Genomic DNA, 27,589 nt, shown 5'->3' with positions numbered 1-27,589 from the left:
GGTGAGCATTCAATAGACATTTTTATATTTCAAACTAGTTCCCCCTAAATGGATAAGGGGTAAAACAAGTATTTGTAGCAATGGCAATTGTTGTTTCAAGTATATTAAGCAAAAAAACAAGAACAAAAAAACCTTGATATCTTTTTTTTTTTTTTTTTTTTTTGCGGTACGCGGACCTCTCACTGTTGGGGCCTCTCCCGTTGTGGAGCACATACCCCGAACGAGCAGGCTCAGCGGCCATGGCTCACGGGCCTAGCTGCTCTGCGGCATGTGGGATCCTCCCGGACCGGGGCACGAACCCGTGTCCCCCACGTCGGCAGGCGGACTCTCAACCACTGTGCCACCAGGGAAGCCCTAGATATCTAATCTTTGATGAGAAATTTACTGAATGCTTTCTTTGTGGAAAATACCATGCTAAGTGCTTATAAACGTTAGTTGTCAAAATTCTCAAAACAATCAATGAGGTAGGTGGTATTTTATTTATTTATATTTTTGGCTGCGTTGGGTCTTCGTTGTGTCTTCGTTGCTGTGAGCAGGCTTTCTCTAGTTGTGGCGAGCAGGGGCTAGTCTTCGTTGTGGTGCACGGGCTTCTCATTGTGGTGGCTTCTCTTGTTGCAGAGCATGGGCTTTAGGTGTGGGCTTCAGTAGTTTTGGCACACGGGCTCAGTAGTTGTGGCTCGCGGGCTCCAGAGCTCAGGCTCAGTAGTTGTGGTGCATGGGCTTAGTTGCTCCGTGGCATGTGGGATCTTCCCAGACCAGGGCTCGAACCTGTGTCTCCTGCATTGGCAGGCGGATTCTTAACCACTGCGCCACCAGGGAAACCCTAGGTGGTATTTTATTTACAGAGAGAAGACAGACAGGAGTTTTATCAGGTATTCAAATATTTGTTGAGCACCTACATACTGGGCACTGAACTAGCATCAAACAGCATAGAAGTCTGCCTTCTGTGGAGCTTATTTTCTAGAAGAACTTGGTAAGATCACATATATATCAGTATTCTAGATTTACACATTACTTTATATATATTATGAGTTTGGACAATGTGAATTCATCCCTGAAATGGACCCATTCTCAGTGTTGACAAAAATTTGAGACTAAAAAGCTGAAGTTCAAACCCTGGTGACTTCTTCAATGTATAAGTCACCCTGAAGGTTACTCTGCCTTTGCTGGCAGCATCCTTGTGAGGATCTGACCTCCAAATTTACAGTAAACAGAAAATCTTCTCAAGAGAAGACTTATAAAATAATAAAAGGAACCTACTACAGGATTAAGGAAGTAGAAGTTAAGGCTATAGCTTTTAAAGCCAGATACCTAGCTTCCATACAAACCTCAGTTAAGAGTAGTAGAAGAACAGGAGTCAGAACACAGAATGGACTGGGCTCTTGGCAGCTAAGTGGGGTGGGAAAGTCTAGGGGAAGGATGGAAGTTCCAGGCATCATCACAATTCACACAGCAAAGCTACAGACCCTAGGTAGCTGGCCATTTTGAATTTTATTTACTTCTCTCTGGAGCTAGACGCATAAGGAGACACCCAGTTCAAAAATGCAAAGAGAGAAGAGAGGAGTTTCAGATCTGAAACGTTCAGACGTGCATCGGACACTTCCTGTGAATCGCTGAAGCTGCTGGGGGTTGACTGAGGGCTCCTCTCACTAGGCCAGTGCAATTTAATCAATAAACCGCAAGGTCTTCATAACTAATCCCCAGTGTATGGGGCATCTTAGGAAAAGTCACAAAGTTTCATTCAAATAAAACTGAAGTTGAACTGAGAAAGTGAACAGAAGACGCTGGAAAAGGAGTAAGAAAAGTGGTTTTAGAAGCTTCTGAGTGGGCAGAAAATTGCCTTTTCCTCTAGCTTGAAGCAATTTCCCCAACTACCACACTACCTAAGAAATCTGAGACAAAGGGCACCAAACTATTTCCAAACGCAACAACTTGCACACAGCTGACCACGGCTCTCGTGCGGTGACCCCTGAAATCTACTCAAGCACACCTAGTGAAGGGAAACAACACACACCACTCAGCACAGAGTACCTATTTGACATTAGAAACCTTTTATTGAGTGAGACATGGCAAACGGTGGGATGAAAATATTACAGGGTGAAGGAAGGCTGAGGAAACCAATCTAATTTCTTTTTCCTCTATGAAAGAATGAGCAGCCCAAATGATGAACTGAGGCCACTCCAAGATTACTATTTATACGTAAGGCAATGTAAAAAGCAAGGTTTTAACCAAAAAGCCAGTATCTGGCATTAAAAAAAAAAATTACATCTTTTGGATGGATGGACTAAAAAAGCTATATTGTCTACCCAAAATCTGTACAGCAGGGACCTGTTTTCAGCAGGTAAGCCTATTTACAAGTAAGATCCTCTTACTCTTGTAACATTGTCCTGTTTTAAGAGAATATATAACTCCCATCCCCTGCAGAGTTAGTCCATAAGGCCTCTGTGACCCCATAGAAGCATGAACCTATCTCTACTAGAGAACCATTTATACAACACTGTAAATACACAGATACATACTTGCCCCTCGCCCCATCCTACAAATAGGCTATAAATACCTTGAGTGAGGAGTTGTGGCTCATTCAATTTTATATCTTCAGTGACAATTAATAGGCACTCTCTCTCTCTCTCTCTCCTCTCTCTCTCTCTATATATTTTTTGCATGAACACTAAATGAAAATGATTTTACAACACCATTACTGTTTACATTTCAAACATTCCCACCCCTACCCATCTCTAAAATAAGAACACCAGAAGCTACCAAGTTTACTGTGGTTTTCACAATATAGTGCTTTTGGACTTTTTAATGTAAACATTCTAAATGTACTAGTTTTCAGAGTAATGACAAGAATTTAGCATTCTCCCTGGAATGGAAAACTTGCTTGGAAGTTACTTCATTCTTTTTCTCTTTTTCAAGAGAGCATCTCGTAACGCCAGCTGGAAGATTAAAAAAAAAAAATGTAAATATGATCTACAGAAAAAGACCACAGGACCAATGTTCACAGCAAACCTATGAACGTCCTTATAAAGTCTTACAGTTCCCAAAAGAAAACAACAGAATATTAAATAAAAGATTATTAAGAATAAACCCAAATTATAAAAAGAAGATAACCAAGGTCAATGTATACATCTTAAGTGTGTGATGGATGTGATTCCATTAATTCCCAAGCAACCACCACTCTCTGAGTCCTAGAAACTTTAAAGCATTTTTTGGGGTGGAAGTTGCCTGGCTCTAACCAAGCTTTTTGAATTTTATGACTTTAAGTTACTGACTCCTTGCCTTTAGCTCAGATCTGGGTCTTGGTATGTCTTTGTAGATATGCAGAGTAACTGGGATGCTTATGGTAGAAAAAAAAAAAAATCAACCAGTGCATTTTAACCTAATTTGCGTGGCTAAGAAGGTATTTCTCAGATTCAGCTATCTATGTCTTATTTTCTCATTTGTAAAGTCGGTTTAATCACAGTACCTGTTCATATTGTTCACGTGAACTATAGCACATATCCAGTGAACTAACTTCCTCTTACAAAATTCTTCAATCTTTGAGAGAAGTATTTTATACTGAAAGAGGTACTGACAGGAACAAAGCAAGGCTTCTCTATCATGCCAAATAAAAAGCATGCTAAAAAATAGAGGAAGTAGGGGCTGGGGGAACACCCCTAGATAACATGTAGCAAGGTCACAAAAACCTCAAAACGAAGCAAGGCCTGCCAACTGGATGGTCATTATTTCCTCGACCCAAAAATCTTATAAAGGGCAGGGGAAGGATAAACTAATGAATTTAATCAATTCAACCACGCATTTAAATTGAATTGGCAAAATTCAGACTATTTAATGGCACCTTTCCTTTCACCTAAACTTTCAACAAATTCTAATCAAAATTACTGCCACTTTATTACTTACATGACCTTGTTGAAGAGCTTAGAACTAGAATGATTAAATAAACAGAGTTAGTCATACTGACTTGGTTCCCACACCTATGGAGCCCTGCCCTGGAGAGATGGCTGTCACATTCAGGCCTGGCAGGCTCATCCTTGGCTTGCAATTTAGGAATGCTGGTTCAGAATGTGGCACTACTTTTCCCTTGACCTGACTTCCTACAGATTCTTCCTAGTACATTTAGATATACGCTCTGGTACATTGGCAGTAGAGGAGGATATAAAAACATAAATTTGTTTTACTACAATGAATTATGAAATAAGCAAGCCAACAGAGCAGCACAGGACTACCCATCAAAGACTGAAAATGGATAAAACACAATTCCAAAGGTCTGTAAATATAATGGCTTTGCAGAAGGGTACACAGAGAAAGGATCATGCCAACAACAGAACTGTTAGTTTGTACTGCTTTCCTGAAACTGTTACTGAGATATTACCACATATAATTATTGCTTTTTGGAAAAAAGTACCATATAATAAACACTCAAAAATTATTATTCAGTTACTTTCGATACATTTCACAGATGCAATGTCAAGAGAATTTTAGCATAGGAATGGACCTCAGAGCTCATCTAGTTTAAACTCCTGTATTTACAGAGGAGGAAAATCGCCTCCCTTTGGTCCCTTTGGTCACACAGCTGAATCTCAACAAAGTCAGGTCTAGGATTTACAAGCCCTGACCGCTTTCCACCTCTCCATGCTCTCCAATAATGCACCCCATTAATCCTAAGACACACATAATACAAGGTTTTAGAAGGCACAACTCCACTCAAATGTAGAGAAGTCTTAGAACAACAATATCACTCTACCCAGTCAAGCTTCAAGTTGAGCTCACCTGCTTTTCTCGGAAGGAACGCTTATTTTTCGACCGGACGTTATGACTATACCGCATCATCATGAAGTTCTTCTGCTTTTTCTTCTCCTTATTCGTGGAACTGGAAAATGGATTCATTTTGGTTTTTCTCCTCACAAATTCTTTTCGGTCTGTTTTTCCAGCCTATCAGCACACACACAAAAATACCACTGCAGGAGTTATCTCATCAACACACACGTCTCCTCTGTGCCAGCTCCGCTGGGTGCCAAGGACACTGAGGCGGAGGCAACACACAGTCACCGCTCCCCAGAGACTCAGTTCAGTCCAGGGGAAGAAATGACCATGATGTGCTGTAACTGGGCAAGGGGAGCTCAGTGGAAGAAAAGGTTTCTTAGAGGCCAGAGGAGCCTAGGAGAGAGGGAGACCCTGTGAGCTGTTTTTTGCAGGATGAAGGCCTTCCTGGTGAGGAAAGGAGGGAAGGAGGGAAGAGTAGAGCATTTCAGGTAGGAATAGTATACGCAAAGTTGCAGTGGAGAAAGAACATGGGTTTTCAAACTTATCTAAACAAGTGTCGGTACAAATGGAATAGAGGGTAATGTGGAGCCCATTCGGAATGGCGTCTGAAACAAGTCAAGGTAGAGAAAATGAAGCTGGAAAGGTAGGCAGGCTGCAGTCGCAAACAGCCACAGGACTTGCCTGAGGCAGCTCTAAATGTCTCTGGCTTTTCTTTAATGACTAAACATTCCCCTGCTTTTCTCATAGCTCTGGTAAATGTACTGAGCCTCCCTGAGACCGTGAACATACAACTGTGCCTTTCTGTGCTCTACAGCTTGTCTTAGACGGTGGTTACATATGTGGCTATCAAGTTGTTAAAACTCATCTAACTGAACACCTCTTATCTGTGACTTTTATTCTATGTTAATTATACTTTTATTTAAAACATTAAAATAAAATACTGCAGGGACTTCCCTGGTGGCGCAGTGGTTAAGAATCCGCCTGCCAACGCAGGGGACACGGGTTCAATCTCTGGTCCGGGAAGATCCCACATGCTGCGGAGCAACTAAGGTGCTGCGCCACACAACTTCTGAACCTGTGCTCTAGAGCCCGCAAGCTACAACTACTGAGCCCACGCACCGCAACTGCTAAAGCCCGCGCACCTAGAGCCCGTGCTCCACAAGAGAAGCCACCGCAATGGGAAGCCCACGCATCTCAACGCAGAGTAGGCCCCGCTCGCCGCAACTAGAGAAAGTCTGCGCGCAGCAACGAAGACCCAATGCAGCCAAAAAACCCCCTGCAGTTCTGTGCCTATACAAGTTCTGAGTCATATTTCACTTTATCTGCTTTCTGTTTAGACAACTAGGCAATGACATGCCCCACTCACCATTGCAGTTGCTAGTCTTGTCTCCTTGTCAGACTTTGGCTTTTTATGAAGGCGTTCAATGTCCCGAAGAGAAAGTAACTCACCCCTGGGGTGAAGGAAAAAATGTAATATGTAATACGGATGGAATTCCTTTTCCTAATACTTTCATAATCACGTGAGCTGACTGAAGACCTGGCGTACACACTGTCTTACCTGGGCTCCTCATCACTGTCTATTTCGATGTATTTCCTCTTTTGGGCTTTCCCAGGGGCAGCGTCGAGTTCTTTCCTCATTTGGGCCATTCGGATTTTCTGGAAGTCTTCCTGACTTAACACTCGGCTAGTGCTGACGGCCACGGCTTTGGCTTTCCGCTCCTCCAAGGGCATGCTGTTCAGCTTCTCAGACTTGAAAGGACACAACACAGGCTTAAACGGCTATTAGCTCCAGTGAGGGCGTAGCCCCTCAACACTGAGAAAAGGACATTTTAGGACTCACGATTTCTTTCTGTTCTTCATCGGAAGAATGGTGCACGTCAACCCATTCGCCATCAGAAACTGCCTCGTCACTGAGACTCGTGTTTTCCCACTCATCTGTGTGAAAAAGAGCACCCCATTAGCACCCATTTTATGTTGAGTGTTCATGGTACACTGAGATAAATCAAGCAAAAGAAAACTTAGGTAATGAACCTCAAATAGATGCTCACCAAGAATTGAGCAATATTACTGTTAAATAAACCACATCAATTTAATTAAGTCAAGGAACGGAGAATAACCACTGATCAATTATCCACCATGAGCCAAAACTTTACAATCTTTCTCTAACCCTCGTGACTCAACAAAAGAGGAATAGAGTCCAGAGTTAAGTAACCTGCCCCAGGCCACACTGCTAGAAATGCAGCCTACACTGAAATTAGGAAAATCATATATGACTCTAGAGCCTACATTCTTTCCACCAAACTAGCCATGTCCATCAGAACTGTACTTGTACATTTACAGTGGCCACATACAAGTTATTTAACTTGTCTAAGCACATTTATACGTTTGAGAAATTAGTTAGAAACAAGTCATTCAGAGAACCAAGGTAGAAACTTTTGGTTGTATAGAAGCTTGTAGACACCTCAGTAAAGAGGTATCAGAGTTCCTAACGGAGCCGCCACAGTAAGCTTTCAAAATGAAGGATACCTGCAGTCTCTCAGCACATGCCCATGTTCTGTAAGACAGTGTCCCAGCTCTTAGGCATGGCCTACACAGCCACTCACGTGAGGCCCCACCTCTATCTCTAGTCTCATCGCCTTCTGTGCATCACCTTGTATCCTACATTCTAATAGTTTCCTAAACCCTTCAGTACTTTGCTCAGAGTTTGCCTGGAAAGTCTCCACTATACTACCATTGCTCACTAATCATTCCAAATACGGCTCATGGGTCACCATTTCCTTGATGCCTTTGTTGAACCTCTGGGGTGGACCTGACCTCTCTCCAGCCCTTATACCCCACTCCAATCATAAATCCTGTTAATGATTTATTAGCTGTTTATGAAAGACCCTCAAGGACAAGAACCATACCATTCATCTTTGCTTTGACAGTGGCTGGCTCATAGCTAATGCTTACGAAAGTTTTGTTGAAATAATGGAGGGATGAACAGGAAGAAGAAAGGACCCTAGCAACCAATGCAGTAAATGCTAACCCTGGAAATGAGAATGGAGTTCCTCAGGCATTCTTTGACCAGTTCAACAAACATTCTCCTTCAGCAGGAGGATTGCTATAGACTAATCTTCATTAATTTTTCTAGGCAACAAAAGAAACCCATTATCTTTCCCAAGTGTCAAACAGCATGCCCTTGATAAGGGGCAGCCAATCTGAAGGACGTGAAAAGGCATTTCCCACACCAGAATGTAAATTCTCTCAGCGCAGGACCATGCCCATTTGACCTTCAGTGCCCATAACAGGGCGTGGCACATAGTCATTAACAGGAAGCATCTGCTGGATGAATGTCCAAACAAGATAAAGATTTCAAGATCAATACAGATATAGTAGGAGTGATTTTGTCCTGAATAATGGTGAAACAAAAATGAACCTTCATCATCTTCAGCATTTTTTTCTTCTTTTTCAACTTCCAGAACTTCTGCTCCTGGAATGTAATCTTTAGCATCTAGTTCTCCATATTCTTGCACTCTTGCTTCTATGGAGGCCTCTGTAGGCTTACCCTAAAGGAAAGGAAGTAGTTTTTAATGAGGTGCTTAAACTGCAAAACATTATTCATGAAAAGGATTCTCCAGGATTATGAATTGAGAGGGAGAATCACAAAAAATGGAAGCAATCGAATGACAAAAACAGTCCACCAATGTCTTGGGTCAAAGTAAATCCCCCAGCCAGAACTTTGCCCACTGTTTTCTTGCTTTCTTCTTCTTTTTTTTTTTTTTTTTTTTTTTTTTTTTTTTGCGATACGCGGGCCTCTCACTGTTGTGGCCTCTCCCATTGCAGAGCACAGGGTCCGGACACGCAGACTCAGGGGCCATGGCTCATGGGCCCAGCCGCTCCGCGGCATGTGGGATCCTCCCGGACCGGGGCACAAACCCGTGTCCCCTGCATCGGCAGGCGGACTCTCAACCACTGTGCCACCAGGGAAGTCCCTTCTTGCTTTCTTCTGATCCGCCTCAGGAAACTTCAATTAAGTCTTGAGATCTCTCCTCCTGTTACATACATGCATCTTTCTTTGTCCCAACTTGAAAGAGGTAGTATCTGGTTAGGGAACAGCCTGTTCAATGCTGGCATCAGTTACTAACTTCAAACAGTCTAACAGGTCTATAAGAGTCATTCATCCTCAAACAGCATATACCAACTATAAAACAGTTAAGCAAAAGTATTCAATCAATTTTATTCTGAGCTTAAAGAATAAAACTACATGTATCACCAATACTCCTAATGGAAGCATCAGAAATACTCAAACTCAAATTGTAGGAAATTACCCTCACTTTCTGAGACCAAATCCTTGATCAACACATGTATGCTTCACCTACCCGGAATTTCTTTTGTAACATCTGAGGATTCAGTGTTCGGAAGAGCTGAATCAAAGTTCTAGCAGACATCATCACATCTGGAAAATAATACCTTTAATTAGAAACTTCAGAGCAAAGAGTCTATTGAGGTAAAAACGAACTACTCTGTACTCTTTGATCTACTGAGAATAACACACCACTTACTCTTATCTTTGTGTGTTTTATACTGAGCCAGGTCTTGGAGAAGTTCTTCAGTCATGGCTAGAGGACATCGAGCTGTTATCTCTTTTATAGCATTGATTCTAAAAAAAGGAAAAAAATAAATTAAAACAAACAACCCCCCCCAGCAGTTTCATGTGGTTCAACCTAAGAATATTTTCTAAAAAGACTAAATCAAAACGAATGTAAGTTGGGTTTTATAGGTCTTAGGTCTTTAAAACTGCAGCATGGTAGAGTGTGAGGGTGGGGAGCCTCAGAGGGCTTTGATTCCAGACAGTTTACTGCTATTTCCTCTACTAGAAGAATAAGAAACAGTGTCATCTCTGTAAAATACAGGCATACCTCAGAGATATTGCAGGTTTGGTTCCAGACCACTGCAATAAAGTGAGTCACACATATCTTTTGGTTTCCTAGTACATACAAAAGTTATGTTTAACTATACTGTAGTCTATTAGGTGTACAATAGCATTATGTCTTAAAAAGTACGTAACTTAATTAAACAATACTTTATTGCTAAAAATGTAACCTTCATCTGAGCCTTCAGTGAGGCATAATCTTTTTGCTGGTGGAGAGTTTGAAATATTGTGAGAATTACCAAAATGTTACACAGAGGCATGAAGTGAGCCAATGCTGCTGCAAAAATGTCACCGATAGACTTGCTCCACACAAAGTTGCCACAAACCTTCAATTTGTAAAAAAAGAAACACAGTATCTGTGAAGAGCAATATAGCAAAGGGCAATAAAAGGAAGTGTGCCTGTATATGACAGCAGCATCTATTCGCCAACTCTAGGGGAGATAGTACTGGGTCAAATAAGGAAAAGTTAAAGGTCTTTAGGGCTGTTATCCCAGCAATATTTTCCAAGGGAGATACAAAGCAGCTGTTCAGCATACTGCTTAGTTATCAGGACAGATGAGTCATCCTTAAATTAGTGTCACGCTCATTAAGTGCTTTTGAATTAATCAAAAGGGCCACTGAACCGCCTTGGGATTAAAAAATGATTCCATAACGAATCATCTGTTCCAGGGAAGATAGGAATTCTGGGTAGAAGACAGAAGAAAAACATTTAGATCGCCACACAAGCATTCATTTGAAAGAGGGAAAGCTAGTTAAAAAACAAAATGTTGATTAGAAGGGCAAATATCTTTTCTCTGGCTCAAAATTCTGACCAATAAATTAAAAATACCAAGCCTGCTGAGAAGACTGAAGTGTACTTTAAACTGTTTTTGCAGAGAGCACATTATAGATGAAATTTTACATCCTGGTAATGGAAAGCAAACCCAGTGCGTTACGACCATACCCACTGCCTACAGCCACATTCTACATACCCTACTGTCATGACCTCTCCAGAGTTCTTGTCGGTTACAAAATTGTTGGCCACAGTCATGAGCAATGACTGCATGATCTGAAGGGGAGGGAGAGAAAGGATATGAGTGTTGGTAAAACGTCTACACCTACTCAAATGCTTGACGATGAAGGGACCATAAACTATTACAGTGGAAAAACAGCCCTCCACCTTCAGTTTGGGAGTTGGAAGGATCAAGACTGAGGAAGACTGAGAAAAACATTCCATTCTGGGTTTCAGCCTTCTTCTTAGCTATCCTCAGATTAAATTTGGCTCGCCTTTAATATTAGTTCTCAACATGGATTAAAAATTGCTTTGACCCACGATCCTCCAACACTATTTGAATCAAAGAAAGAAATGATCAGTTTTGAATAATAATCACTATAAATTCACTGATATTCTTGCCCTCCCCAGCATAAAATTTGGCAATTAAACAAAACCAGAATTCTCAACAACTTGTCCAAAATAAACTTTACTTTCTACAGTAAAATGTTTCTACTTCTATGAGTAAACTTCTATGGATATCTCCTTAAGAGCTAGTGTGTCTTCTACTCAGTTTCAAAAAGGCAGGGAGGACAGTAATCCCTGTGGGAAAAGCCACCATGATATACTTAGTGGCAGGGCTACGTATGCACTAGATCCTGACAGAAGTAAAGTTTAAGAGTTCTCACCTCTGGGGGTACTAAGTGATGAGATGCCTGTGCAGCAAACAGAAGGATCTTCGTTACTTCTAAAAAGGTCAGAGATGGGAAAGGCCACAGTCAGTTTATTGCCCTGCCCTCAGGACCACGGCAAACATGGCCAGCACATGCTGGCCGTAATGCTACTGCTGCTTCCTCTGCCCCAACACCCAACCCCCGACATCTGCATAGCTCACTGCCTCGCTTCCTCCTGGCCCTGCTTAACTGCTGCCTTATCAAAGTGATTTCTTGACCACATAATCTAGACAGAACCCACCCCAGCACTCCCTACTGTCCTCACCTGCTTCCTTTTTCCTCAAAATACTTCCCGTCACCTGGACATATTACACACAGCACTCTGTGGCTCTTCCTCTAGAATGTAAGCTCTATGAAGGTGAGGATGTTACTTTGTGTTCACTGGTGTCTAATGCAGTGCTCAGACTAGAAATCACTCAATCAATGAATAAGTACAAACACATATATACACACACTCTCCCTTTAAAGGGGCAGTATGGATAAAGAACAGGCCTCTGGCAAAACAAAGAAGTGAGGTGAAGCCTAATCAGCCACTATTTGCTGAGTGATCTTGGTCTTTTTTTCTTTCTTTCTACACCTCTCAGGATTGAAGTGAGGATTAAATGAGATGACTGTATGTAAAGTACTGAGCACAGTGCTTGGCTCATGTTGAATGTTCAATAAATGTTCATTTCTTTCCTATCTTGGTACAAGTTCAAAAGCAAAAACAACCATCTCTTCCTTCCTGCTTTCATGTTGCTTTTAATTAAGAATATAAATGAGGGCAATGAAAGCAGTAAGTTAAACCCTGGTATCTATAATGAAGTTACAATAAACAGTCAAAATTCTTCTTTAGAATCTTTCACATGAGTATTTATAGTATTACAAAAAGATTTGCTTTGAGAAACCAACATTTTGTTTTGGTGTTTTTCCCCCCCTCAAATAATTGTTTCTTAAAGTTGATGAGCAGAACAATTACCTCATGGCAGAATCTGGAAAGAAAACATACAGGTTTCTCTCCTTGTCTCTGAAGCAGAACACCCTTCACTCCTAACTCTTGTCTTTAGTATTAATTCCAGAACAAAAGACTCTGGATGGTTAACCCCAAGGCCACCAAAGGAACATGGCAAGTGGAAGCCTTACCTCTTTGGTGGGGCTGCAGAAACCTCTGCACAAAGGGGTAGAAGTTGAAGAGAAAAAGCTGTGGAAAGAAGAATGCACTGACTTTAATATATATCTAGCTGAGCTGTGGAGTTTCATTTCTCCATGATGCAATTATATCACCAAGCTCAACTAACTGGGAATCATTTTTTACTTTCTTTTTTTCTCAACAAGCATTCATGCTACAGGATGATTCAATGTGCTGTATTAACCAAAGAAAGGAAGGCCTTGTTGCTATCCTATTATGTCAAGGAAGAAGGAAGTGTACTCAGAATAAACCAGGGAGTGAAAAGGCAGTCAAAAAGCAACTTTCTTTCAAAACAATTGCAGAACCAATTTTTTAGTCTTCAAAGATAATAGTAACTCAAATCTGAAGAGTGCCTAGTGTAATCTGATCACCAAAAAACCCACAGTCTAGTTTTGTTATGGGATACCAGTCCAACCACACTGGAGGAATTACTCTGAGCTCCATATTTTAGACAGAAACCACTAACACTCTGGAGTCTACCTAGATAAAGGAGACAAGGATCCAGTTATTAAAGCAATTGTAATCTTTAACTTCAAGAAGAGAAACTCTGGAGATGGCCTAGTCTTTTTCAAAGTTCATCATGTGAGAATAAATTTTTTTCTATTTTAGCCACAGAGCAAAACCAGGACCAGAGAAGTAAAAGGGAAGACTTGGGTTCAATACAGAGATGAGTGTTCAACTGTAGCCAGCTGTGAAACTCCAGTATCATTTCCATCAAACTATGCTTGAATTAAGAATCACTTCTGCTTTTCCACTGAGCTCAGATTCAGTTGTGACTTGAAATTATTGCACAAATGTAACAAGAATTGACCTGGTAATCCTGCTTTAGAACTGCAGCCCATGTAGAAAAAGCAATTTATTCACCAAAATGTTAACTTTTTCTTAAAGAAATGGAATAAGTACATTTGTTCATTTTTAACTTGATATAGGTCTATACTGTTTGATTTTCAATGAAGGAGCCTGTTTTACTTCTTGTTTTTTTTTGTTGAAGAAAGCAACACATTCAGTGATGATCAGAACAGCACTAGTTATAAGAGCAAAACTATAGACAACAACCTCAATGGTCATTTCTTCATGGGCTGAATTTCTGGGCATCCCTCCTTTTCTACAATGGCAGTTAGTCTGAGTATGTGTGTGGTTTCCATATGTATACACAATATATATACATTATACCACCAAGGAGCTCTTGCAGTCTAATTTAATATAAAGTGAATGACCAGAGAATTCAGCTTTGCAAACATGATCCTCCTGCTAGAGTGGGCTGGAAGTCAGGAAAGCTATGAAGGGGTAAACTGTGAAATGTAATAACAGTTGATAAAAATATGTGGGCTCTGTTGGCTCAGGAAAATGTATAAGTGAAACATAGATACAATAAAATAGAAAGTAGAAAAACAGAACAAAAATAGTCTGTCCATAAACTGAATACATGTACAATTCAACATCCATACTAAGTGATAAGAAAACAAAGTGACAAAAACAGCTATTTTCAGAGTGAAAGATTTTATCCCTTTGTAAACTGTATGGGTTTAAATGGTTTGGGAGGGTAAAATTAAGCCACTGCTCTACCTTACTGTCCTTCTACCAAGAAAAATTCCACTTCTAATATCCATCAAGAGAAACATAATGTAATTCAAACCTCGTGAATTCCCACCAATCTGGAGATGAGGTTCATGAGCATCATCTTCACTTCAAACCTCTCCTTAGAGCTCTCTAGCTGCTTCAGTAGTTTTTCTGCAAAATCTCGAAAGGAGAATATCAGAGAAGTATACTGTGGGCCCATGGTCTATACAACATAATCTAGCAGGTGTAGAGAAAAGCAGTAGTTTGATCACTGACTTTGGTATGGCTGTGCCTGAAATCACTCTGCAGAACCAGGACGGTAAACACAGCGGCATGACCGAAGGTGAAAAGACTCACACACGGGCAAATATACCTTCAGTGGTGCCCAAAGTTAAGTCTTAAGGATTTCCAAGATTTTTAGCATCAACATCTTGAGTTACTGTTGACAGATGCTCCACTTATAGCTCTCTGGGGCCCTGCTTCTCAAAGTGTGGTCGGCAGACCACCAGCAGCTGTCCACCTAATAGCTTGTTAGAAATACTGAACTGCAGGCCCCACCCCCAGACCTACTGAATCAGACAGAATCTGTACTTTAACAGGATCCCAAGGTGATCAGTATGTGCCTTAAAGTCCGAGAAACACTGACCTAGAGGAAGCGTCAGCAAACTAAAACTAAAATACAGAGAGCGTTTAAAAGCCCCACTGCCCAGCCATACCCCATATCACCTAATCGGTCTCTGGGAATAACAGGACCCAACTACCAGTATAGTTTTATAAATTCCCCAAGTGATTCCAATGTGCACTCTAGTTTGAGAACTAGTGTTCTAGAACAGGGTTTCCCAAACTTTTGGTTTCCACATACCAGTTAACAAAAAAAGGGACTAATAAAAGATTGTCAATTTTTCATTTGGTCAAGCACAATGTCTTATAGTACAAGTACTGTGTTATTAAAGACATGAATTGCAAAGAGAGCTGTTCCTCTATATTTTTCTTATTTTGCTGTGGATTGGGAATCACTCCTTTGGAATAGAATTCTCTAGGCTACAACCAATAGGTAACAACTAAGCATTTACTGACTGTCTATTAAGTGCCAAGGATTTTATATTCCCTGGTAACCTTGAAGGTAGGAATCTAAATAGGCAGATAAAGCCAACAAGGAACTTGGGAGGTCATAATTATAGTACCTTGGGGATCATGAATCAAGTGAATAGCTGAAAAGTTAAACACCTCCGGTTTTTTCTTCTTCTTTTGTTTCTGAAAGAAAGGGAGAGGAAAACATTTACATTCTGAATTACAGTGAAGAGGCCCTTGGGATTAAATGTGCTAATGTGCTAAAGGCTGTTATCAAGTCCATTACACTATTTATATTTATTTACTTTCCTTATTTTTTTTTTGGCTGCAATGGGTCTTAGTTGCAGTACACTGGATCTTTTGTTTAGGCATGCGGGATCTTTTCCTTACGGCATGCAGTCTTCTCGGGTTTCTCTCTAGTTGTGGCACATGGGTTTTCTCTCTCTAGTTGTGGTGCATGGGCTCCAGAGCATGTGGGCTCTGTAGTTTGCAGCACACGGGCTCTCTCACTGAGGCATGCGAGCTCAACAGTTGTGGCATGCAGACTTAGTTGCTTCGTGGCATGTGGGATCTTAGTTCCCCAACCAGCAACTGAACCCAGGTCTCCTGCATTGGAAGGTGGATTCTTTACCACTGGACCACCAGGGAAGTCCCCATCACACTAATTAAAAAGAAAAACTAAAAAATCTTTGTTCCAAAAACCTTTCTTGCAACTAGAAGAACTAAAGGTGGTTTTTAAGATTAAACCTTGGGGACTTCCCTGGTGGCACAGTGGTTAAGAATCTGCCTGCCACTGCAGGGGACACGGGTTCGATCCCTGGTCTGGGAAAATTCCACATGCCTCAGAGCAACTAAGCCCGTGTGCCACAACTACTGAGCCCGCACACCACAACTACTGAAGCCTGTGTGCCCAGAGCCCGTGCTCCACAACAAGAGAAGCCACTGCAATGAGAAGCCTGCACACTGCAACGAAGAGTAGCGCCCGCTCTCCGCAACTAGAGAAAGCCTGTGCACAGCAATTAAGATCCAATGCAGCCAAAAAGTTCTAGCTATTAGCACCTGTGAGACTTAAAGAGATTTGGAAATATGAACATTAAAAAACACACAAGGACCAAATTAATGACTTTCAAATAATTATTACAAAACAAAATGTACTTCATTTGCATAGTCTTCTGAGAAGACATCGTGATCAAAACAAATGAATTTAATCAAATTAATTTATTCAAGCCACAGATCTTGCTAGAGCTGAAAACATTTATTCATCTAAAAAATTAGTGCTTAAAAAGTCATCACACATTTCTAAGTCCTTCAAAATGCTATTTTCTCTATTCCAAATGCTTAAAAGCTTTTCTAAAGAACACATATTCTGCATTCTAATGATTCCTATCTCATTTCCCAGGTACAAGTCTCACCTTGAGGACTTTCATAGCCTTTTCCAACTTTTTCTTGTTTTTGGAGCTTTTCTTCCCTGTGGCATACTGCACTAGCAGGTCTCTTGCTGTTGGTCCTTCATCCTGAAGAATAAACTACTTTGTAAAACTATAAACAAGGAAAATCTGCATAGAAGCAAGGAATAACCCTTTCAATCACTTCTTTGTACTTATATTCTTTGCATGCAGCTATTAAAAATAAACACAACTTCAAAAATTCAATAAAAAACAAATTTGCCCATCTGCAGGAACAGGTACATACAAAGATTTTCACTGCAACACTGACTTCTGTTTTTATTTTGCTTTTAGTTTTTATTGAAGTATTAATATACAGACAGAATGCAACTTAGTTTTTATTTGAAAAAAGAAACTGGAAACAAATATTTATCAATAGGGAAATGCTTCAACTATAGTACATCCATACTCTGAAATATTATGTGAAGGTTAAAAGAATGAGGTAGATCTATATGTACTAGTAGAAGAATATCTAAATGCACTGGTACATCTATATATGTCATCACAAAGGAAGCAGGTTGCAAAATAATACATATATTATTTATATATGTTTTAAAAACAGACCACACACGTAAGACAGTATGTATACACATCCACACAGAAATACATGGGAAACGAAATGGTTATCTATGAAGAAGGAAGTGGGAAGTGGAAATAAGAAAGGATCAAGATAACTTTTATCTATAGTATCTGAAATTTTGTACAGTAAGAATAATGTATTGTTCATACATTATTTACTAAAGTAATAACAAAAGGTGTTATCCCATATTCTAGTATTCTCGTTACCAAAATGCTAAAATGGGGAGTTTCTTTTTAATATTAATAAAAAATATTTTTTAATAAAGAAAATTTCATGACATCATAAATCCTGTTTCTTCCTTTTAAAGATGCTGTACTACCCTTCTCCCTTTCTCCACTCTAAACTTCCATGATGTCAACACTCTACCTCAAAAATATACTGGCAGTAATTTTTATTCTAAGTTCATATAGTGAGATATAGGTATAGCTTTAGCACTAAGAACAAGGTTGAATGAATCTAAGTTTTATTAGTTACTTAACCAATCTTTCTGAATGTAAGTGACAAGTTCTAAATAGAAATAAAATCTCAGCACGGCAGAACTCAATAAAGGATAAAGGTAGCATCTAAGTTTCTTTCCAACTTTTAAAATCTGTACTGAAAACAATAATAAAATCTGCCAAACTGTAAAGTTCAGAAGTATCTATGGTTAAACTAACCTCAGATTCTGAGTCACTGTCCTGTTTCTCCTCTTCATCTTTTCCAAGGAAGAATGTCAAAGCAGCAACTAATATCTAAAGACCAATTCAAAGTCAATTACTCATCCCAGCTTACAACAAAAAATAAATACTTCTGTCTATATTTTACACATGCATATGAACTAGGATCTGAAGAAAAAAAAAAAACAAAGAACGGTAGGATTTGGGCTCATCTGTCTTAGCCCAGCTCTACACAGTTGTTATCCTTCAAGTAGAAAGACAGGAACTTCTACATGCCCCCACAAGAAAAGTGATATAGCCCCTCTAACAGAAAGTCAAACATGTCCTTAAATTTCTTTCAGCTGTGCCTGAGTCCAATAAAAGAGCAGTCAAGAATTACAGAGGAAAACAAAATAAACGCTAAGGCTATCGTTTAATACCAAGCATTTTCAAAACTCATAATTTTGCGTGACTCCTCTAAAGCGCAGATAAACCAGGGAAGCAGCCTAAGCACAAGCAGCACGTCTGCACACCACCTCTTCCTTGCATACCCATCTCCTTCACCTTCTAGCTGGAGAAGCGGGCTACTCACAGACAGTGCCTTCACACAGCCATACACGTGCTCACCTTGGTGACCTTAGAGAAACATGCTGTGGTGATCACATTGACAGTTTTGGCATCATTCCTGGGGGAAGACAGTTGAGTGTTTTAAAGTGAATTTTCATTCGACTGTATTTGACAGCACAGACAATGGCACAAAATAAATAAATATTTCTAACATGTTAAAATTCATAGTTTGTAATATTTCAAAAAGTCACGGGTTGCTAAATAGTCAACTACAGGCAAACACTTAATTCAATTTTAGCCCAGTCTGTGTCAGAAAATTATGCAGCCATTCAGATGTATTTTTTGAAGAATTTTTAATGACATAAAACCTACTCAAGATAACTGGGGGCGGAATAAAAAACCAATAAAGGGGCTTCCCTGGTGGCGCAGTGGTTGAGAGTCCGCCTGCCGATGCAGGGGACACAGGTTCGTGCCCCGGTCCGGGAAGATCCCACATGCCGCAGAGCGGCTGGGCCCGTGAGCCATGGCCGCTGGGCCTGCACGTCCGGAGGCTGTGCTCCGCAACGGGAGAGGCCACGGCAGTGAGAGGCGCACGTACCGCCAAAAAAAAAAAAAAAAAAAAGAAAAAAAAAAAACCAATAAAAAACTACAATACAGCAAAATTCCAACCATGCTTTAAAATTCACATTAAAGAAAAGACAGGAGGAAATAGCCTAAAATATTAACTGATTATCTCTAGGGGGTGGGACTATCAATAATTTAAAAAAAAAACTTTCTAGCTTCTCCAAATCTTCTGCTGCAACGAATATTACTTTTATATTTTAAAAAAAATTAGTGAATAAGAAAAGCAAAAGACATGAGTTGGGACACTGTACCAACAAGCCAAAGTTTATGAAACATGATAATTTAAGTATATAAGGTAAATTGATTTGAAAATCTTCAGAGAGGCAGAGTAGAAAGAGCCCGAATTTCAGTCAGACAGATCGGGTTTGAATTTCAATTCTGCCTTTTACTAGCTACTAAACTTAAACTTATGAACCTATGGGTTTCATTACCTATAAGGCGGGAATAATCCCAAATAAGCTATATTACACTGTTCTGAAGGTTGAATGAGGTAAGGCATAGTGCAAGTGCTCAAGAAATGGTAGTCAATATTGTTATTAGTCATTTGGATTGCCTCCATATTTTTACTTCCAACTTAATCTATGGCAGAGATATATTAAAGGGCTCAAAATCAAGAAAAATATTTGTGTATGTGTTCTGTGGCAATTACAAATGAATAAAAGACTATTTCGAAAGAGACAGGTACATAGATATTACCAGATGTTTCTTCTGTAGAGTTCAATCATCACATCCAAAGATATCTTGGCTGCAGTTGCATTGCTATCTCTTAACATGGTATACATGAAATTCTGCAACACCTGAAGAAAAAGAGGAGAAAGAAGACTTAATAAACTGCACGATACTGTAGTACAATGCTGCAAACATGGAAGACAAAAGGGTACTTACTACATTCACTTTATTGTTCTTGTGTTTTGCATTTATATTCTTGATATCAGTCACAATATGAGTATATAAAGTCTGAGAAAAAGAAACAAAAACATATACACATTAACGAACACTTCTAACCTTGCCTAATTTGGAGAGAAATATAAATGTACTGGAGGATTTAATTTTGCCCACTTTTCATTCTATCACAAAAGAGACCAAAAACAGGGCTTCCCTGGTGGCGCAGTGGTTGAGAGTCCGCCTGCCGATGCAGGGAACATGGGTTCGTGTCCCGGTCCGGGAAGATCCCACATGCCGCGGAGCAGCTGGGCCCGTGAGTCATGGCCGCTGAGCCTGCGCATCAGGAGCCTGTGCTCCGCAACGGGAAAGGCCACAGCAGTGAGAGGCCCACGTACCGCAAAAAAAAAAAAAAAAAAAAAAAAAAAGAGACCAAAAACAAATAAAACAAACAAAAAAAAGCAGGTAAAGCAAAATGAAAGTTACCCTCAAAAGGTTAAATATGAAGTTATATGACCCAACATTTCCACTCCTAGTCATATATCCAAAAGAAATGAAAATAAATTTCCAACTAATGTTCAAATATTCATAGCTGCATTATTCATAACAGCCAGAAAGTGAAAACAACCCAAATGTCCATTAATTGATGAGTGGATAAACAAAATGTGGTATAACCAGACAATGAAATATTATTTGGCAACAAAAAGTAATGAATACTTACATATGCTACAACATGAATGAACTTTGAAAACATTACGTGTTTTCACTTAATTTTCACTTTCACTAAGTGAAAGAAGCCAGTCACAAAACAATTACATATTATATGATTCCATTTACACGAACTATCCCGAGTAGGCAAATCTATAGAGACCAGAAGTACATTGGTGGTTGCCTAGGGCTGGGACAGATGGGAAAATGGAAAGTAACTGCTAATGGGAATGGGGTTTCTTTTGGGGGTGCTATAAGTGTTCTAAAACTGACTGTGGTGATGGTTGCAAAACTCTGTGACTACACTAAAAACCCCTGAATTGTACATTTAAATGGATGCATTGTATGTGAATTACATCTCAATACATTTGCTTTTTTTGTTTTGTTTTGTTTTGTTTTTACGAAGCAAAGTCGGGGCTTCCCTGGTGGCGCAGTGGTTAAGAATCCACCTGCCAATGCAGGGGACACGGGTTCGAGCCCTGGTCTGGGAAAATCACACATGCCATGGAGCAACTAAGCCCGTGTGCCACAACTACTGAGCCTGCGTTCTAGAGCCTGCGAGCCACAACTACTGAGCCTGTGTGCCACAACTACTGAAGCCCGTGTGCCCTAGAGCCCATGCTCCCCAACAAGAGAAGCCACTGCAATGAGAAGCCCAAGCACCACAACAAAGAGTAGCTCCCACTCGCCGCAACTAGAGAAATCCCACACACAGCAATGAAGACCCAACGCAGCCAAAAATAAATAAATTTTAAAAAAAAATTAAAAAAATAAAAAGGGAAGTCCAAGCCCCTAACTGCATGTAAGACAATATTGGGATTTTTACAAATATCAATGGTACCCAAAATATGCTCCCCTGGATCACTTTTATTCACAAGTTAGTCCAAGAAGTACAGCTGCTAAAATCAAATGGTTGCAGTCTCTTAATATTTTGAAAAGAAAAAAAAAATTTTTTTTAAGTTAATGTATGTAAACTTTAGTTTCTGTTTCTTAAAATTCTTTCATAAATCTTCAACTTCTGGTCTTACTTATACAAGCAAACACGAAGTCACAGGGAAATATTAATAACAAAAAAAGTCAGTTTTGGGGGGAAGAGGTTGGGAGTGGTTACAGCCACGAGTGTCCAGTCCATGCTCTGATTTAGCTGGTCAGTACAGCACAGCGGAAAAGGGCTTGGGTTCTGGAGCCAGGTTCCCTGCCTCACCACTCAGAAGCTGTGTGACCCTGGGAACATCACTCTCTCTCTCTGTGCCTCAGCCTTTTCATCTATAAAATAACAACAACAATAACCCCTATCTCATGGCACTTTGTGAGTAAACGAATACGTAAAATGCTCTGAAAATGGTAACCTAGCAAAAAGTAAACAATAAATGTTAGCTATCACCATTATATTGCATGCACACAACGGTCAATTTTTTTCCTATCAAAATTATTCTTAGCTGTATCCAATAGTATGAAGCATCAAGAGACTCCAAATGCTATACGTTTCATGTCACTGCAAGGAAGAATGAGATATGGAGCGGAGCGGGGAGTGATTTTGCTCTTTACCTTTCGAAGAAGCTTATCGTGGCAACGCAGAAGTTCAAAGAAGAGTTCTAGCAAACTTGATGGATTGATGAGATTCTTATTTCTCAGCAAGATCAAAGCTTTGCAAAATGTCTCAGGAAGGAAAAAGAAACATACTATAAGATAATGATAAAGTTAGGATGAGAAAATGGAGCAAGTATATCCCCAAAGCACTTAATGTCTTCTACTAACTAGGCATAATCCTAGGCATGGGAACAGAACAGTCAGTCTCTGCCCTCATGGAGCTTACACTGGGGGTGCAGCAGAAGAGGGGACAGGCAAGCAAGTAAGCATATCAACAGGTATACCTCATATAGGAAGGAAATAAAACAGGGTAATATCATTGATACATAGTGACTGCAGGAGGGCTCCTTTACACAGGAGGTCAAGGAAGGGTCAACATAGAAAAACGCAGTGATCAGTAAATCCACAGAGATAAGAAAGGTGGGTTACAATAACATAACACACTGAATTGGGATAATCAAACTGAATTTGTGACCTTACAAGGCATTCTTTTGAAATACAGTTTGTAGTAAGAACGGCCCAATGGTAGCTGTAGCACCCTTGCTTACCACCAACTTTCACAAGTACACTCTAAAGAGGAATGCTAATTATACAGACTCAATCCCTTGCTTCCTAGCAACGTCCTAATTATTTTTAAAAACCCACTAGTCATCATAAAACACTATAAAGAAATATACACACATTTAATTATTTAATAATGCCTGCAGACCAATCTGGTTGGGTACTGTTAGCACACAAAACTTAAAGAAGACCTAATTACTTGGAAAGACACTAAGTCTCCACACTCAAAATCTCAAATCTGTACGGCCCACAAGGACTTGACCTAAGTCTTGACCTAAGTAAAAGTCTTCTGTAATGGTTCAAGTTTGAAGCCTATTAGGCTGTGCTGCCAGGTCCCATGTCCCAACTGAGAGTTAATCAGAGACTCCAACCTTGGCTTGTCTGAGATGGTATTCTTTTTTTTTTTTTTTGGCCTGATCAAATTAAGATAATCCTAGAGAAGTATAAAAATTGAAGGATTACAGAAAGCCTGGGAAAATGCAAGAATAAGAAACAAAGTTGAATCTACCGACTTAGCATTTTTATAAGTTTTGGTAAAGGATATTAGTAGGTTTTGAGATCATAATATTTGTGTAAGTTCTACCAGCTGTAAAGGTGTTTGAAAAGCTGATATATAAAATTTGAAAATGCCTCTGGTTGGGTTCCCTAGAAGCAGAACCCAATTTATTACAGAGGTCTGTCCAGGGTGTGCTCTCTTCTACAAGGGAAGTAAAAGAAGCAGGATAGGGCAGAGAAAAGCTGGGCAAGGATGTGTCCTTGGCTGGAGACTAGCTTTAGTCTGATTACAGAGAAGCCCTGGAGCACAAACTGCAACACAAAGTTGGACCTTGGGAAGGGTTGGGCTTTTGAACCTCTGGGTTAGTCAGATACCACCTGTGGGCTGGGAGGGCCACTTCCCAGGTGCTAGGGCTCCCATTTAGCCTTAAGACAGTGCTCCAGAGAAAGGGCAGCTGGGGGCCATTAGCAGCCAACATTCCCCGCGGGTGGGGGAAATGGGAGCACTGGCCTGGTAAAGGGGATCCCAGACAGGACGTAATGTCAATCACTAAGGTAACAATGGTTAAATGCTCAAACTGGCCAATTAATAGATAAATGTCTAAACTAAGCTTTATAAAAACTATAGGTTATAATTAGGGTTCTTCATGCATTTGAGATTTGAATGACTAGAAGGAATCACCTAATCAGAAAAGGGAAAAGAGCATCTTGGCAGGGTTAGCATACTGGTAGAACTGAGAGATCAGAGAGAGGAGTGCAGCAGAAAAGGAAATGAGGTCAAAAACATAGGAAGGAAGCAAATCATGTAGGGACTTACAGGCTAAGTTAATAAGTTTGAGTTTTATTCTGTGTAAATGAGAAGCCACAGAAGGATTTTAAGGTACGGGTGACACACTGATTTACATTTTAGAAAGATGTTTAGATGACAGGCTGTTCTCCTTTAAACACATATTATACGCACACGGGAACACAGCACAATTTATCAACCCAACTACTGGTCCTACCATTCGGAGATCTGGATCCAAGACAGTGTGGTTGTAGGAGAGAAGATCTTTCAGCTCTTGAGGAAAATTACTTAAATGTTCTGGATAACAGTGACCAATCTGTAACAAAGCAAAGGCTCTTCTGAAGTTTTTCTTTCTCTCCTATAATTCATATGCACATATTAAGGATGTTCTGCAAAAGGAGAATAAAAGGCTATGTTTCATAGAAGTAGATGGCTCCAAACCATCTATTTTTCTTCTACATGCTAATCTCTCTGACCCCTTTCATATTTCCTCTAGTCTTAGTAAAGTATGTGACATGATTCAGAATCTGCTTTTATGATGAATTTGAAGAAAACAAATAGTTTGAAAGCTTTTTTGCTCCGGCTGGTTCTGTGAAAAGCTCTAGTGAAATCCTCTAACTGAACATAAGGAGGAAATAAAATCTGCAAAAAGGGAAAATTAATTTTCTTTTTTAAATTAAGTTTCCGCTCCCGAATGGAATGAGGTTGGGTATAAGTGAAAAATATTCTGCAAGCTGTGTGCAACAACTGGTCTTCGTTTTACTCAAAAATTATCTTCTTACCTGTGCCATAAACATCACCAGCTCTGCCAGTTCTTTGCTGGGTTTATTTGGTTGTAATTTGAAAATCTCCACATTGGATTTGTAGTGATTATACTGCTGTAGAAACTGTAGAAAAATAAAATTTAAATTGGTCACCTTCTATTATAAGACTTTCTCAGTAGAGAATTAAAAATTACTTAGAAATCTTTGACAATGGCATTGAGAAAAAGATGTGGCAAAGGTATGTAGAAACACTATGTTTTCCTTATCAGAATTCTTCAAAATGAGTTTTGAAAAATCTGCGCACATTTTGGGTAATCTAAAGACCCTTTCCCATATCATTAGAAATTTAGGTAGTAAGGTATAAAGAACAGTGAAACAAGAGTCAAAAATTCAGATCTGGCCCTCTACTGCCACTTACTATCTAAATGACCGCCTACTATATTGTCCATGTATATAGAGCACTAATATCTGCAGAAATATGTGAGTCAGAAAATGTAAATTATAATTCAAGTACACAAAGCTCTCCAGTCAAAATTCCCCTTGTTTTAAATAATAATTATGATTTTATCCTGGAGTTCTAGATAAGATGTGTTAACAGGCAAAAGCAACAGACACACAGAAATAATAATAGCTTCCATTTATTCAGCACTTGCTACGTGCCAAACTCATCATGTACATTATTTCATTTAATTATGTTTAATCCTATCAACAACCCAACAATCTAATGTTGGAACTCACAAGGCCTCAGTTCCACACCCTACAGCTACTCTCATGCCTAGGCCATGGCTTTAAACCATGTGTATATGTGTTAGATAGAGTGATAGGGAGAAAGGAGGAGAGGAGGAAGGGAAGGGGAGGGGGAGAGAGACACTCAGAAGGAGAATGAGGCTTTCTTTCTTTCTTTCTTTTTTAAATTTGGCTGCTCCAGGTCTTAGTTGCAGCACGTGGGAGCTTCGTTGTGGCCTGCGGGATCTAGTTCCCTGATCAGGGATTGAACCCAGGCCCCCAGCATTGGGAGCGTGGAGTCTTAACCACTGGACCACCACGGAAGTCCCAAGAATGAGTATTTCTTTATATTACCAGCCCTAACTGGTTCAGTGAGCTCCAAATTGTGGTACAATATGTGTGAATTTGCATAAATATTTGTTAAGTGAATGAAACAGTAAGCCTCTGTAGGTATTATCTCCTTCTCACAAATTAAAATACACGTAGGCTCAAGTGGTTAACCTTCTCTAGTTACACAATTGGTCAACAGTTGGGCCAGGATACGGAGTTAAGTTTTGAAACCATTGCTTTTAAATACAGCGCTGTACAGACTCTCAGCTATTACTTTGGCTAATGGTTTACAGTGCTTTACACATCTCAAAGCCTCACCTATATTACTTAGCTTCTTGTATTTGTTCCTTAGTCTTTGTTTCCACTCCCTTGAATCTTTGGAAAGTCTCTCTCTACTGGTGACCTAAACCACTGAGACCGCTATTTGTTAAAATGTATTCACATAAATATTTCTATGTGAAAATCTGGGGGAGGAGGAAAATGAGAAGGGCAATCAAAAGATGAATAATTGTGTTAGCCATCTGCACATACAAGTAACTGAAGCAAATACCTGTTTAATACCGATCAGAAAAATGGGTGTCTGAAGAAAGCACTTGCCAAAATAATGTAGCAAAATCATCTCTTTCATTTTGTCATTTCTCAGCTCAAACACCTTTAATGTTCACAATTTGTATGAGCCCCTCACGGTCTGGACCTAATCTAATTTTCAACTTCATCTTTTCCTGAGGTAAATTCTCACATCCAAGTCATGCCAGCTTCCGATGAGACTGAATCCTGTTTTTTAACTAGATAATACTAAGCTCTTATGTCTGTCCCTTATACTTGAGAATACTTCCTCCTTCCCAACACAGTCCATGGCACAGAGCGCGGGCTCCCGGAAACAGACGTCGGTGGAAAACAATCTAAACAAAAGTTTCATCCACTGTTACAGACTAATTCCATTTAGGGGTTTCAGAAAAGAAAAGGCTTGAGAAACCTGTCTGGAAGCCAGAGGTTGGGGGTGCACCATTTGTCTCTCGACCTCGGTGAGATCGGGAGATAACCCCTAAAGCAAAAATGAGGTCTTTTAAATGGTGTTTCTGTGGCAGCAGGGTCTATGGAGCAGGCAGAAAACCCAGACGGGCAGCAGATTTCAAAAGGTGGGGAACGAACCCTGTGGCATGTCTCTCCCTTAACCCCTTTTCTCCTCTCCACGAACCCCTGAACTTAAGAGCAGAACACGAGGCGAGCCAGGATCCCTGCTCCACTCCACGCCTCCCTCCAGCCACTGTCTCAACCAGCCGCGTCCCGGCTTCTAGCCTCACCGCGCCGCATTCCTACCTCCTCCACGTAAGCCGGCGGGTCTCGCTTGATCAGATTCTGTAACTGCGGCAGGTTGCTGGGCAGCTTGTTATTGTTTCTGCTAGACATGTTAGCTGCTGACTGGCTTCGCGACGAGCAGTTTTAAGAAAACCCACACCGCTGGCAATTGCCAATAGTCCCAGGTACGGCTGGGAGTCGTACTTCCGAGTACGACCGGAAACAGCACATGGGTAGTTCGGCCGGCGGCGCCATCTTGGCTCTTAAAGCGAGCTTGACTACGGGAGCCTCAGAGTGTCAAACTTACTTTCACGGAGAAATGCTCTATAGTGGTTTTTACGAGGTTTTTGCTTTTTTCCTCGATCAACCGCTGCTACTGTCTAGCGTTCCTGAAATAGTCTGAAATGCAAAGAC

The 27,589-nt window shown here is 40.2% G+C and overlaps 1 protein-coding gene across 2 annotated transcripts; it reads right to left on the bottom strand.

Annotated features, from left to right (window-relative positions):
* Positions 1-460: 460 nt before the first annotated feature.
* Positions 461-27,389, bottom strand: SDAD1 (SDA1 domain containing 1). Of its 2 annotated transcripts, none has more exons than XM_060147995.1 (22): positions 27,197-27,389; positions 24,839-24,943; positions 24,274-24,372; positions 22,172-22,282; positions 19,919-19,990; positions 19,730-19,830; positions 18,470-18,527; positions 17,864-17,938; positions 16,595-16,696; positions 15,296-15,365; positions 14,188-14,291; positions 12,506-12,563; positions 11,339-11,397; positions 10,651-10,727; positions 9,309-9,406; positions 9,126-9,202; positions 8,183-8,312; positions 6,605-6,699; positions 6,323-6,513; positions 6,131-6,215; positions 4,771-4,932; positions 461-2,936 (listed from the first exon to the last, which is right to left on the bottom strand). In XM_060147995.1, exons 1-22 carry the CDS (start codon positions 27,284-27,286, stop codon positions 2,889-2,891), a joined length of 2,067 nt encoding a protein of 688 aa, XP_060003978.1. In that variant the 5' UTR covers positions 27,287-27,389; the 3' UTR covers positions 461-2,888. The 2 variants fall into 2 exon arrangements, with proteins under 2 accessions (XP_060003978.1, XP_060003979.1); XM_060147996.1 differs by having other exon boundaries at positions 24,274-24,445; positions 27,197-27,215.
* Between the last annotated feature and the right edge of the window lie 200 nt (positions 27,390-27,589).

The sequence above is a fragment of the Lagenorhynchus albirostris genome, chromosome 4 (genome assembly GCF_949774975.1).
Source record: "Lagenorhynchus albirostris chromosome 4, mLagAlb1.1, whole genome shotgun sequence".
NCBI classification, from domain to species: Eukaryota; Metazoa; Chordata; class Mammalia; order Artiodactyla; family Delphinidae; genus Lagenorhynchus; species Lagenorhynchus albirostris.
Note: the sequence above shows the minus strand (reverse complement) of the source record. Positions and strands in the feature narration are given on the sequence as shown.

Coding starts and splice junctions, on each gene's coding strand:
- SDAD1 (XM_060147995.1), bottom strand. CDS start 27,286: ATGTCTAGCAGAAACAATAACAAGCTGCCCAGCAACCTGCCGCAGTTA. Junction 16,697..17,863: donor ACAGTGACTCAGAATCTGAG/GTTAGTTTAACC, acceptor TTTATTCTTCAG/GATGAAGGACCAACAGCAAG. Junction 15,366..16,594: donor AGGCTATGAAAGTCCTCAAG/GTGAGACTTGTA, acceptor CCTTTCTTTCAG/AAACAAAAGAAGAAGAAAAA.